This window comes from Haliotis cracherodii, unplaced genomic scaffold, assembly GCF_022045235.1.
Source record: "Haliotis cracherodii isolate W230 unplaced genomic scaffold, xgHalCrac1.p SCAF_5, whole genome shotgun sequence".
In the NCBI taxonomy this organism is placed as follows: Eukaryota; Metazoa; Mollusca; class Gastropoda; order Lepetellida; family Haliotidae; genus Haliotis; species Haliotis cracherodii.
The window spans coordinates 41820496-41835490 of NW_027266308.1; the positions used below are offsets into that span (position 1 = coordinate 41820496).

At 39.8% G+C, this 14995-nt stretch overlaps 1 protein-coding gene across 2 annotated transcripts in view; it reads left to right on the top strand.

The window, feature by feature from the left end:
• LOC139444303 (serine/threonine-protein kinase PAK 4-like) overlaps window positions 1–11574 on the top strand; it is a 33829-nt gene extending 22255 nt beyond the window's left edge. For both annotated transcript variants that reach the window (XM_071225236.1, XM_071225237.1), the window contains 4 exons: window positions 392–518; window positions 1179–1304; window positions 2533–2667; window positions 3855–11574. In XM_071225236.1, the coding sequence (XP_071081337.1) occupies window positions 392–518; window positions 1179–1304; window positions 2533–2667; window positions 3855–4016 (550 nt within the window). In that variant the 3' untranslated portion in view covers window positions 4017–11574. The remainder of the gene's footprint in view (window positions 1–391; window positions 519–1178; window positions 1305–2532; window positions 2668–3854) is intronic.
• The last annotated feature ends 3421 nt before the right edge of the window (window positions 11575–14995 follow it).

Here is a 14995-nt window from a genome sequence, read left to right on the forward strand (position 1 = left end):
GATTAACTAAATGTGTCGAGAAGGGTTATAAAAGGATTTTCAGTGTTAAAATCTGCCATGAACACCTTATGGCCTGAAAAATAATCCTCAGTGGATGAATTATTCACAGGACAAATAGACCGCTAACATTTGGACATAATGACAAGGGACTTGGCCCAGTAGTTTACGGTACGGCATCATTCAGTACAGAGTTGTGTCCCCTACTTGTTTTACAATGTGTAAAAAGAATCAGTCGTCAGACTGTCAGATGAACTCAAACTAACTGAACTGTATTGATAAATTATGTTTTAGTACTTTCATTCTCTGCCCATATTATAACTGATTAAAGCATCAACATTGTGTGTATTGCTGATGTACTGTGCCAGTATGTGTAGCATGCTTTTGTTGCCAGGATGGACGAGGTGCAGATAGCAACAGTGTGTCGGGCCTGTCTGAAAGCCCTGGCCTTCCTCCACTCCCACGGGGTCATCCATCGGGACATCAAGTCGGACTCCATACTGCTGTCACATGATGGAAAAGTAAGTTCGGATTGGTGTTAATCTGAGTTATATTATTAATCATGTCTGTAGATTGATGCATCCAGCCTGTAGCATCATGCTGTGGTCATGCCATTTGAAAACAATAATCCATATACTGGTCAGCGAGATCTCCTACATCTCCTACACACTAATGCAGGACGCGCTATCCATCCATCCATCCATGTTCATCTGACCGCCTCCGTGGTGTAATGGTAGAGCGTCCGCCTGGAGAGCGGAAGGTCCGGGGTTCGATCCCCAGCCGCGTCATACCAAAAGACGTTAAAAGATGGTACTTGTTGTTACCCCATCTGGCGCTCGGCATTAAGGGGCTGAAACAAGGACTGGTCGGCTCGGAGTCAATAAACTGTGTCTGAGTGGGGTATTCATGTTAAACTGCGGCATGGTATCTCAGTGTGCTAGCACTATAAATCGGCATCAGTCCGGACTAGTACAAGCAGCCACACACACCCAAATACATGTGCATGCACGTCGCTATATAAGTGCAATAATCTTGGACGCGACGTTAAACCCCATTTCACCTCACCTCACCTCACCATGTTTGTCTGCATCACATAGGGCTTTTCAACATAATTAAATTGACACAATGGGATAAAACTGAAATTAGTCTGAACCTGACTCACAATTTTCCTTAAATTTCAGGTGAAACTGTCAGATTTTGGTTTCTGTGCTCAAGTTACTATGGAACTTCAGAAGAGGAAGTCGCTGGTAGGAACACCATACTGGATGGCACCAGAAGTAATATCCCGCCTTCCGTATGGCCCAGAGGTAAGGCACATGGTGGACTTGACATGCATCTATTTCATCTGATAGAACTAGCCATGTGCTATCTTGTCAGCATAGTGAATAAATAACTTACATCACTGTGACTTTAATGGTGCTGTAAAATAGTTAAAGTTTAAGGAAATGTTCTAGAGCCTTTGTGCATCAAGACGCCTGTGAAGATCCGGTTTATAATAGTTCTACAGCAACCCATGCTTGTACCCCCGTGAAGATTACTGTTGGAATAGGTCTACAGCAACCCATGCTTGTACCACCGTGAAGATTACTGTTGGAATAGGTCTACAGCAACTCATGCTTGTACCCCTGTGAAGATTACTGTTGGAATAGGTCTACAGCAACCCATGCTTGTACCCCTGTGAAAATTACTGTTGGAATAGGTCTACAGCAACTCATGCTTGTACCCCTGTGAAGATTACTGTTGGAATAGGTCTACAGCAACTCATGCTTGTACCCCTGTGAAGATCCGGGTTAGAATAGGTCTTCTTCTACCCATGCTTGTACCGAAGTTAAGATCCTAGTTTGAACAGGTCTTCAGCAACTCGAGCTTGACTATGCTCGTCGTAAGAGGTGGCTAACAGGATCGGGTGGTTGGGCTCGCTGACTTGCTTGATGCATGTCATTGTATCCCAAATGCGTGGATCGATGCTCGTATTATGAATCACTTGATTGTCTGGTCCAGACTCAATTATTTACAGACTGCTATAATATGGCTGGAATATTGCCGAGTGTGGCGTTACACAACAAACAAACAAACAAACAAACAAGCTTACCCGAGATCAAGAGAAATGTCCTTTCTCTTTTAATTCATATTATCAGCATGGCTATGGATCAAATTGTTATGTCATTGTTATGTCAAGAAATAGGACCTTATGTTATATCAACTTACCAGATATGAAGAGAAATGGTCTTTCTCTCTAAAATACATATGATCAGCATGGCTAAAGATAAAGATCTTTTTCTTTAAATTCATATGATCAGCATGGTAGGACGTTCCAGTATCAAATCACATTTTGTACTGAACTGATGTGTGGGCACGGTTTGCCCAGGCGTGTAAAAGTGGAACACAATTTACCGTGAGTTGCACCCCTAAGGCATGCCAGAATGCGATGATCATTGGCACAAATCCTAGTTCACTCACTCACTCACTCACTCACTCACTCACTCACTCACTCACTCACTCACTCACTCACTGATGTTTCGTGTGATTGTGCAGGTGGACATTTGGTCCATGGGCATCATGGTTATCGAGATGATAGACGGAGAACCACCATTCTTCAATGAACCCCCACTGCAAGCCATGAGGCGCATCAGAGACATGCCTCCCCCAAAACTGAAGAACACGCACAAGGTGAGAGGACACTAACACCCTTTCTGGCCCCTTATTGTTTCAGAAAGGTGACAAAATAACCTGGTCTATGCATATTTTACGATTAAATCCACAGTTACTTCCCTTGGCTAGTCATCGCCAAAGAAGCTGTTGCTCTGGTAATTGCTGATGTTATAATGACCGAACTTCTTGTTTGCAGCAGTTAATATTTTTAACCCAACCTTCCATCATTATTCTAGTGTTTTATTATCAAATAATTACTTGTTGAAAGATAGCTGTTATCATAGTAATAGCTGTTGTGTTACTGATGTAATTCACTAAGTCGGTGAAACAATATGGTTTTTTTATATACATATTACTTACTTAGCTATTCTTTTTCAGAAAGTAAGGCACATATGATCACCATTAAAACAATGTTACAACTGATGTGCTCCCTTGTCCATTCAAATTTCATTTCCATTTCCTGCCGTGATATTGCTGGAATATTGCTAAAAGCGGCGTACAACCATACTCACTCTCTCAAATGTCATTTCTAAACCTTTGTGGATTCGAGGTCAGATTTGGTCCCTATTCATTACCCCATGCTTGTCACAAGCATCAGCTAAAACAGGAGGTGGGTGGTCAAGCTCTGTGACTTGACTGATTGCCTGTCTTCGTTCCCTAAAGATGCTCATGTTTTTGTTCACAGGGTAGCCTAGTGGTTAAAGCATTCACTTGTCACACCAAAGATCTGGGTTTGATTCCCCTAATGGGAAGAGTGAGTGAGTGAGTATGGTTTTACGCCGCTTTTAGCAATATTCCAGCAATATCACGGCGGGGGACACCAGAAATGGGCTTCACACATTGTACCCGTGTCGGGAATCGAACCCGGGTCTTCAGCGTGACGAGCGAACGCTTTAACCACTAGGCTACCCGACCGCCCCCTTATGGGAAGAAGTTTTAGAGCCAAACTTCAAATCACAGCAATAAATAGCAAGGGAATGTGTATAGCCCATTTCTAGTTTTCCTGCTGTGATGATTACTGGTATATTGCCTGAAGCAGCGTAAAACCATACTCACTCACACACAGATTTCTTTGGTGTAGACTTGAGTATTTAAAGTTCTCCATGATGGGGCTGGAATACTGTACAATACAAACATGTCAAACAACATTCATTCAGCAACTCAATCATACACAACAAACACTTATGTTCGAATCTGCTTGCCAGGTTTCTCCAAGGCTTCAAGGCTTCCTGGACAAGATGTTGGTGCGCGACCCGACCCAGAGAGCCACCGCAGCCGAGCTGATGCAACACCCGTTCCTACGTGAGGCAGGCCCTCCATCGTGTCTGATGCCCTTGATGAGGAGTTTAAGGAACAGCCCATGCTGAAGTTCCAAGTCTGTGTTTCAAGCTCCTTGCATCGTCTACCAGATATCTTAATCCTGTGTTCCTGGCAGGTTGTGCCTAACCCTGTTGTGAGTTTAGGCTTCGACATAGCAGCTTCCAGAATACCCCTTTTCTGTAAATACATCCATATATGCCAGCTTACAGACTTGTGGTGTAACACTATCTTAGTAAATGGACTGTATGGGGTGTGTGTTTCTAACAATTATCAGCATGCTGAGGAGAACTTGAAGGCTTTGGGCTGTGTTTTACATAACCTGTATTGTGTAAGCTTGCAAGGCGTATCAGAAGAAGATGTATTGAAGACAGCTGTGTGTCATGACTGTACAGAAAAGGGTTCAGATTCATTTAGGTTCGAGAATTAAAGGGCATAAACAAAACCTTGCTCAGTGTGAACTGAAAGTATTACTTGGATGTGTTTTTAAGAGAACTGCAGACGATGATTTCATGTTATCATTCTCATTTGTCACGAAGATTATGAAGTCAAGAACAAAGGTTAGATGATAGGACTCTGGGGTGGACAGTCAGTGAAGAGGGAGCAACTGTAGATATGTGTCCAAATATGACTACATGGGTACTGTTTGAACTCCTGCAGTCCTTGTACAGTGTTTGACATTTGTACTCTTGCAGTCCTTGTACATTGTTTGACATTTGTACTCTTGCAGTCCTTGTACATTGTTTGACATTTGTACTCTTGCAGTCCTTGTACAGTGTTTAACATGAGGTTCTGTACATACTGTTGTCAAGAAATGTACATGCAGTTACAATTTAGGCATGAAAGTATCCTTTTTGTAACCCTGATGTTGAAAGTTGACAGGGTCCCTAGATTCCAATGACAAGGACCCCAGGACCCCACTTTATTTCCAGCACTGGTACATGAGTTATGGTAAGTTAGGCAGGAAGAGGGCTGTGTATCTTGTATAAAAATCTACTTAATTACAGTTAATTAGTTTCCATTGCCCTCGACTGCAATAACGTAAGCTCCGTCAAAACTCAACATAGGAAGCAAATCACCACATTTTCATGGATACCTCGATTTGATGTTTCACATTTTTTACATTTCTACACATCTGATGAGGTATGGTTTATGCAACAAAGAACTGTGGACTACTTGGTGTCACAGAGTGTGCCTTGAAATACATGATAACTTGCTATGAAAGTAAAGAAAATGGATATTTGTTTTGTATTCACAACATGTTGTACTATTCCATCCATGAAGACTTCACCTACATGATAACACTGCACTCCGCCCATTAAAAGACCATGATTTGTGTACATTCAAGTTCACGGTTTGTTCAAATACCTGGTGCAACATGAACATAGATAACATGATTAAGTCAGTGTGATTATATTTTATCAAATTAACAATGTTATTTTATCATGGCTTGACCATGGCTGATATTTTGTCACTTATTGACTTTCGGTAGATGACCAAATGCCCTGGGCCCCATTCAGCAAAATGATCTTGCGCTAAGACAGTCGTAACTCTAGACATACGACAGACATAGGGCTAAGATCGCTTTGTGGAACATTGCTCTGACCTGTGATGAACAGGGCCCCATTCGACCAAGCGATCTTAATGCTAACACGATCGTAATTCCCATACTTTAGTGACAGACTTATGACAGTTGTTGCACTAAGATCGTGTTATCAAATTGGACCATGGTCAATTATATTAAGAAAAACAATGGCACTTGCTTCATTTTTAGGAATAAAAGTGAGTAAACGTCTGTTAAACATTTAATGTGACAGGTGCAATCTCAACCTGACTGATTTGTGCTTCATGTCTGTATGGTGTGTAGACCATCATAGGACCAAAAAGTGTTGTTTTGTGAGCAGTACGACAATCACAGCCTAGTATGCAAGTATGGCAATATCTTAACACAACCAAATCGTGGTCGTTGATCTTGCCTTGGTTTTATACAGCAGTGCTATTTGACAACAAATCGCACAACCTTATGCAAACCAGTCCACATTTTACAGGAATATTTTGATAAACACATTCGATTTAAGTATTTCTCTTGTACTAATAAGTGTCTTAAACTTTCATCTTAGTTCCGTCTTGACATGTGAATCATTGCCAGTGAGCTCTGCTATGCAGGGCAGCGCAGTAGTGCTGAGGTCCTGCAACAGATCATTCCATCAATCTTGTTCCGTCACCAACACCATTGGGACTGATCCCATCTTGCGCACATACCCGAGCAAAATTTAATTAACTGACTTCAGTGATGGGATATGATCATAAGTTGTCATCAGGTGATTGTGGTGCGTTACATTCATGACAGATCTACAACTCCTTGTTCATAGTCTCTGTGAAAAGTAATGTGTATATAGAATTTCCTAATTTCATGTCTTGATATTAGCATTGTATACTGTAATCCTTGATGATCAAAATACTCCTATAGCCAAGACTTATAACCTGCGATAGAGTTAACCAAAGTTATTTTCTTAACATCTCAAACATAATATGTATCTTTTGTATGAATTTAGTTCATGTGAGGTTAAAATGAAGATTATGATATTATATTATCAAATGTGAAAGTGTTTTGTTTTCAGGACTGCAAAATATTATCTTTGGTGGTGTGATAAAAATAATGTTTCTTTAGAAACTGAATACATCAAAGATGTATTTCCAAGACATTCCCAGAGTACATTCTGATGTGTATTGTAAGATATAATCTTTTTGTATCAATATTTAATGATAGAAGAATTGAATCTAATAGCTGGGCTGTTTGGGATTTTAAAAAAGAATTACATTTATAGTTCTGATGGTTTTGAAACTATATGTACTGTATGGAAGTTAAAAGGTATATGGAAACATGAACTTATTGAGCTGCACATATGATGTCAGCTTCCTTAAAGTTGATAACTCATTGGAATAATAAATAAGTGACACTCCTTGTAAAGACATGCCCAGGGCTTTAACCAAAGATGGAGTCCTATCTGAATTGAATTCTTCCACTGGTGTAAGTGGTCCTGTTTCTACCTTGATCGTGTAGCCTCACCTGTTCCATCGTCAGTACTTCAAGGGTTGGTTTACAAATGCTCCTCCATCATCAATGAGTACATGCGGCCGATTGCAGCAATAAACAGAGCCACTTGTCTGCCTGAGACCAGTGAAAATGTAGAGGGACTAGTTGTTTCTCCAAAACTGAAGCTATTTTACATTAACTTCTTGTCTTAAATTAGCTGTGGACTAGTTGGATATAAACAATGGTGCCTATCCCTGCATTTCAGTGTACTCGCTAAATCGGCAACAAATTGAACAACAAATTGACCTGACCCGTGAAGATCTTGGGTATAAAGGTCTTCAGCAACCCATGCTTGCTGTAAAAGGCGACTATGCTTGTCGTAAGAGGCAACTAACGGGATCGAGTGGTCAGACTTGCTGACTTCGTTGATGCATATCATGGTAAAGCAATTGCATGGATTGATGCTCATGATGTCAATCACTGGATTGTCTGGTCAAGACTGGATTACTTACAGACCGCTGGAATATTGCTGAGTGCGGTGTTAAACAACAAACAAACAAACAAAAACAAATCGACCTATCTCTCCGACCAATGGGTGCTTGGTTTACAACACAAATGACAATGTTTGTTACTTCGCATTGTGTGCCACATGTCCCATAACCCATACTTTCTGCCCTCCATATATTGTCCATAGCTCTGTGAGTTGCACACCAACTCATTTCATTACCTGACTAGGGGCGGTCGGGTAGCCTAGTGGTTAAAGCGTTCGCTCGTCACGCCGAAGACCCGGGTTCGATTCCCGACATGGGTACAATGTGTGAAGCCTATTTCTGGTGTCCCCCGCCGTGATATTGCTGGAATATTGCTAAAAGCTGCGTAAAACCATACTCTCACTCACTCACTCACTCACTCACTCACTCACTCACTCACTCACTCACTCACTCACTCACTCACTCACTCACTCTCACTCACTCACTCACTCACTCACTCACTCACTCACTCACTCACTCACTACCTGACTAGATGAGGCATGCATTGATGTTACACCCCATATCAGGCAAAGTCTGTATTCACTTGTGATGGAGGAATATCGTGTATTCATACCCTTGAAGTACTGACAATATATCTGTAACATTTAATATTGATGAATACAATACTAATTAATCACATGCAAATATTAAGGAGAGCAAAATGTGATCTTGGTTTTGGTTCTTTTAACCTTCATAAAGCATTACAGAAACTGGAAGTATTGTGTATATTCCTGTACACAAGTAACTTTCTACATTGTGTGTATTCACAATAGAACAATGTTCTACATTCTGTGTATGTACAGTAGAACAGTATACCACTTTATCCTGTTATTGCATTTTTTGCCCCATCTGTATGATGTATTGCTGTAGATAGTATATATATAATCATACCGGTATCCTAAACTTGGAATGAATAGCAGTTCTATAAGTATACATATATATTTTTACAGGACAAATGTGCTATTTCTAACCTGACCATTTTGTAAACTGATTTTGTACAGCTGTAGAATAGTGTGTTTTTAATGATTATTGCTGATTCTAACCATGGTAACCATAGGTTTGGGTTTCTCAGATCATCAGTTATTAAACAAAGGGAAGTCATGATTTGTGTCTTAATCACATTGTACATTGCCATCTCCTTCATACAAGTGGTCAAATGCACACCAGCACTTGAAGCAGAGTTGCATCCCTTATGCATGACAGGATTTGCAGATTGTCGCCCAGATTCACTCTGGTTTTCACTCTGGTTGTCATGGGTTGAATTGGAGTGGTTCATCTGCGGCAATCCAGGGTTTGAATCCCAGAATGATGTTGAAGATGATCCTTGGTTTGTCACCACATACCAGTGTACATGGATTACACCAGGGGGTAAGCATCTGCAGCCTGTGTCATGGGGTCCCCTTTCACAACAAGCCGACACACTTACTGATATAATGTGCAAAGCAGTTACTCACTCATCGTACTTCTGTAACTGTCTTCATATGTACTGCATATACTAAACGGTCGCTATTTGGCTGTGATATTGCCAATGGGATGTTAAACATTAACTCACTCACTTGCATATGCTTTTTGTGTACTCATTGTTCACATGTCAGCTATCAGTTGCCTCAGTTTGGTCAGTGTGGATTGCTTCTTTGTATTTGGAAGCTATTGTTTAGAGAAATGGGAATATTTATCTTCACGATGTCAACGAAATAGTCAATCTCATTCAAATTTGATCATGGTGCTTGCTACTGCTACACAAAGATCTGAGGACAACTGATTACAGGCCATAGCAGAATACCTTTTGCAATCTTTAACCAACAAATAAAATGACTCACAAGAAATTGACATTAGCCAATCAGAAAGCAGCCCTCTCAAGCTTTATGGCACTAGTTTCAAACTTGCAACTTCCATTCCAGACTACATTTTGACAAAGTTCTTGATTCAAATTTGAAAACTGAACAAAAGAACGTTTTGGAACGTCAGAGGGCTGACATTATATGGCAGTACTTCCCATGGCTATGGAAAGTCTCCTCCGTCATTAGATATCGTAAAGCCCATCGTTCAGAAGACCCGTGTTTTGTTACAGGTTGCAGGATTAGAAAACAGACACCAACTATCACTTTCCTGATCTGGTAAGCAACACTCAGATGAGTCGTTCTGATGTGACCCGTAGTGGGATGTCGAAAGGTCTTTCTTTAGCAGTAGCCAGAACTAAGATCTCATTTCAATGAGACTGTGTTATAGTTTAGTTTGCAACGTCATCAATTATGTACATATCTCTCAAGGAAATATAATGGCTGTTAGAATCAAAAAGTAAAGGTTACAGGACTTCATGAGATCATTTTATTTGTTAACATTAACATATCGAGAAAACTACACACATGGGTAATGATAGTATTGTGTTTACCATCAACTCTATGTAGTTTCAATTGTGCCATGCTTAGGTCGTGTGACAAATAGTCAGAATATTTGAATTAAATCGTAACATAGCAACACAGAGTAGGTAGGTAGATGGACCAGACAGTGAATGCTTTTGTTAATGCAGCAAGTAACTTATTGCCTAACTGTACAGAAACGTTTGAACGACACATTTTGGTCTGATCAGTGTTGCTAGATTTTACAGTTTTAGAGAGCTGCTTCTTCTTTGAACCAACTTAAAATGATAGCTATTGTATTATATAAAATTGTGAATTATTAATTTTTACTTTTCATACATATCATTGCTCTGATGCTGCCTTTTTGTAATTATCATCCTTTTGTTGCCTCATAATTATGAATAATTATTTTTTCTATATATGATCATTTATGAAGTATATTAGCTGTTTTAGTCAAGATTGATATGTTTTATCTATGATGCCAGTGAAAATATTATTGTAAGTATGTATATACAAATTTATTGCTCGTTCCGTAATGTAGAATTCAGTGGTAGAAATAAAATACTTTCAAGAATTTATTTTTTCAATCAAGTATGGGCGTATTATTAGGATTAAATCACATATTTAAATTATAGCAGTTTATATTTTTCACTTTAAGTATACATGTTAATATTGACTGGGCCATGGTTGGGCATTACCCTTATTTAGTAAAAACAACTGTCAATCTAAGGCTGCCCTTTGTGCATCTTTTCATCACTTCTATTAGGGGAATTAATGTATTGTATCCCATAGCTTTTGAAACTTCACAGATATACTTCATTCTTGCCAATATATATCTTTCAGAGTTGTCCCCCTTTGATTGGGTTTTCATAGTACAAATATACATTAACGAAATATTGATTATCAAATTCCATAATGCTTTAATTGGAGGTAGTTGTGATATCACTGTACTTTGGTTGTGCTCCTCCTGTTGTATGAACACTTTTACTGTGGTTGTTCGTGGAATTTTGTTGTGATAGATATCTCATTTTGATGTAGCGAAGATTTTACTGAACTGTTTTCGGTATTCTATAATGTTTAAGTTGGTGTAGTCATCAAAGAAACTGTCTTAAGGTATGGGTTGCTGAAGTGGGTTCTCTTTGTAAGCTCTAGTGAATGTAACACCTGAAGAAACTGTTCAAGAAACAGACCAGAACCAGTCAGTTACATTAAGTGCATTATAAGTCTTTTCATTGTATTTATAAGCACATATTAGCAAAACGCTTTTCTCATGTAATATACCTGTTTTATGTTCATGAAATAGGTACATATATTTCACATATGGATATTTAAATGAATGATCTTCTTTATTTCAGGTTTAAGATTTGTAAGTTCTCAGTAAAGCTTGGTAAAAGACATATATCACCTATGACGTATATATCTGTTATTACGATAAGATTAAAAGATGATATTTTTTCTTGATAAAAACCCTCATTGTGATCCTTATTTCACAGGTTGTGCTACAAGCCTGATTATTGCTATGTTGTACATTATTGTATAGGCACAGCTACAGCAGGCTTTTAGTTTTCAAGATAACTCTAGATGGAGCTTAGATGAAAATAGCATCAGCTACACCCCCGAGCCTACTGTGAAATAGACACATATAACACACTAATGGCAATAAAGATATTTGTATAACATTGGTTGTGTGTTTGTGTTGTGTTTCTCCATCATTGATACTTTATTATTGACTGTCTGGCCCTTGAAGATCCGGGATAGAATAGGTCTTCAGCAACCCATGCTTGCCATAAGAGGTGACAATGCTTGTTGTAAGAGGCGACTAACTTGGCTGGCGGACTTGTTGATGCATGTCATCGTATCCCAATTGCAAGGATCGATGCTCATGATGTCAATCACTGGATTTTCTGGTCCAGACTCGATTATTTACAGACTGCCGTCATATGGCTGGAATATTGCTGAGTGCAGCGTTAAACAACAAACAAACAAATACTGACTCTCTTAACCACTGAATAGTTTTTAATAATTGACAAAGGGGTAGGGGTGGTCTAGTCATCCGTAATTTATGTAGAGTTGCTTCCCTTAGATATGCGAGAAATTTATGATCAGATCCTGATTCTCCGATGATATCTCTAGGTTTGTTAGCACCATACCCTTGCTTGTGGGTTTCATCAAAGTTGTATGGTCTAACACTTGCATTGCTTCGGGCTTTAATGACATGAGGTGGTATAACTGAAATTCTGTTCGAAGTTAAATCCAAACTTATCCACTGTCTTTATCATTGACAGATCCTGAGGGCAATAAAAATCACACCTGTCTGTTGACCAGAGTGATAAGGTCATCATGAGCCCCGACATGGGATACAAGGCAATATACATAAGTTTTATTATTGTTCTTCATGGCATGACCGAACGCTACCATAGTCTAGTGGTAGAGCGTCTGCCTGGAGAGCCGAAGGTCGGGGATAAGATCCCCCGCCGCGTCATACCCAAAGACGTTAAAAGATGGTACTTATTGTTACCCAGCCTGGATCTCGGCATCAAGGGGCTAAAACAAGGACTGGACTGCTCGGGGTTAAACTTTGGCATGGTATCTCGGTAGTCTAGTTCTATAACATTGACATTAGTCCGGACAAGTAGTCCAGTACAAGCACATGCGCACACACACCTAGTTGTATTTTTGAGGCGTCCGACACCTATAAACAACCATTTCCACTTGAATTGGATCATGCTGCTCGGAAACTCACTGAACTGTCTCACTGACTAGAGTGAGTCAGCATGGTTTTACGCCGCTTTTAGCAATATTCCAGCAATAACACAGCGAGGGGACACTAAAAAAAAAGAAGAAAAAAAGTACTCAAGGAAATCGAAAAAAACTGTTTTTTCGATCTCAAATTTTAAATAAATGCAGTTAATATACAAAATATATAAATATTCAAACAACTCAATTAGTACTAAATGGGCCTTGGCACAAATACAGCGTATCAAAGGTTTTTATTTATTTTTTTACACGTAAAAATGTGTAAAAATATGAACAAAACAGACTATTGTGAAACAGCATAACCAGGTGTTAGTAGATCATGGTGAATGTCCATGACCTATGACACCTTGACGACAGGTAAAAACAGGTGCTTGAAACCAACGTGCATGTGATTTGTCAGTGGTTAGTGATTTGTGGGTGGCATTGTGGGATAGTGAATCATCATCAAAATATCAGAACGTAAAAGTAACATATTCCCTTCTCAAACAACTTACATGTCATTATTATTATGTACATAAACATAGCTGTTAATTTTATTGTTGTTTTGATAACTTTTTTTCCAGGCTAATTTGCATAATGCCTATAGACTGTTTCTGCCATGTCAATTTGGACTTATTTTTGAATGTTGAAAATGCCCACAAATTACCTCCTGTAAAGTACATTTTGTATTGAGCACTGAGATAAAACTAGAAAATCCAGACTAGTATTTTTCCAGTTGTTTTGTTATTTCGTATTTACATCTACGCAATGCTTTGTGTCGATTATTAAATCCAGCAAAACAGTTTTTTTTCCATTTCCATGAGTACTTTAGAAATGGGCTACACACGTTGTACCCATGTCGGGAATCGAACCCGGGTCATCGGCGCGACGAGCGAACGCTTTAACCACTAAGCTACCCACCCTACCGCCCCTCCTCATAATAAAGAAGTTGACATCCATAAATTTTCTTCCTAATGGTCAAAAGAAGAACAATAGATTTGAAGGAGACAGCACTGAAGGCTTACCATCTGTAGTGAGTTCTGAATTTGATGTATCGGACTCTGCTGTCCCCGTTTCGGCGCGACGAGCGAACGCTTTAACCATTAGACTACCCTACCGCTCCCTCACTGACTAGAACCAAGGAACCTGGGCCCTTTTTCATTGTTTGTGATCCTAACGACTTCGTTGTAAGGTCTAACATTTTTTGTACACGGTTTGCAGACCCGCTGATCTTAAAATGTTTGGGAAAACAAATAAAATCAGCATTGAAAGTTGTGCTAATGCCGCCGACAGTAAAATTCGTTTTGACAATAAAATAATCTCATAAATATTTGGCATCGACTGAAAAGCTGCAATGAAACATGCAGTGCATTAATTTTGTTGATATTTTAAAACAAAATCACGACAGAAAGAAAGAACTCTGGCTAAGTTATTATTTTGACTAAGTTATTATTCATTATTCTGACCCATTTAAATACCAAAGATCCCCCCCCCCCCCCCCCCCCCCCCCCCCCCCACACACACACACACACACAACTTCTTTCTGACCTACCACAAGTGTCTGGCCAAATGTGACCATGTTCAAAAGAGCCAGATGTAGGCTGTACTTGACAAACGCCTCTGTAGGTTCAAGGTTGTTAGAGGGATTTAATATTAAAAGGAATATATTTATATTAATATATCAATTACAGGTCATCAAAACCGAAGTGACCACACAGTGAGAATGTTAGAGAAATTACAGCGTTAAGAAGATGAAAGAGTGTCAAGATCAAAGCAACAGGTTTGTCCACGTCACGATAACTGTCAGCCATCCGGTAATTTGGTAATGTTCTGCAAAGAGTATTTTGATGTTCTCTTAACACCACTGATCAGGGGGTTTTCGAACACGCTATGAGCTCGCACAGCAACCAGGCCGGCAAAAGAACCTGTATGGCGGTAGGGTGGCCCAGTGGATAATGGTTTCGTCACCCCGAAGGCCCGGTTTCGATTACCCACATGGTGTGAAGTCTATTTCTGGTGCCCCGCCGTGATATTGCTGAAATATGTCTCCACATATGGTGTCCCTTCCGTTTCAAAGACGTGAGACCTGTCCACTCGATGGTCTGTAACTAGCACCGACGCAGAGCATGTAATTGTCTGGGTTCTCGATATAATTGGACCTTTAACAGCTGTGCCTCCCGTGAAGATTCCGGGTTAGAATAGGTCTTCGGCAACCCATGCTTGCCGTTGAGGCGACTAACGGGATCGGGTGGTCAGGCTCGCTGACTTGGTTGATGCATGTCATCTATCTTAATTGCGTAGATCGATGCTCATGATGTCAATCACTTGGTTGTCTGGACCAGATTCAATTACTTACAGACCGCCGT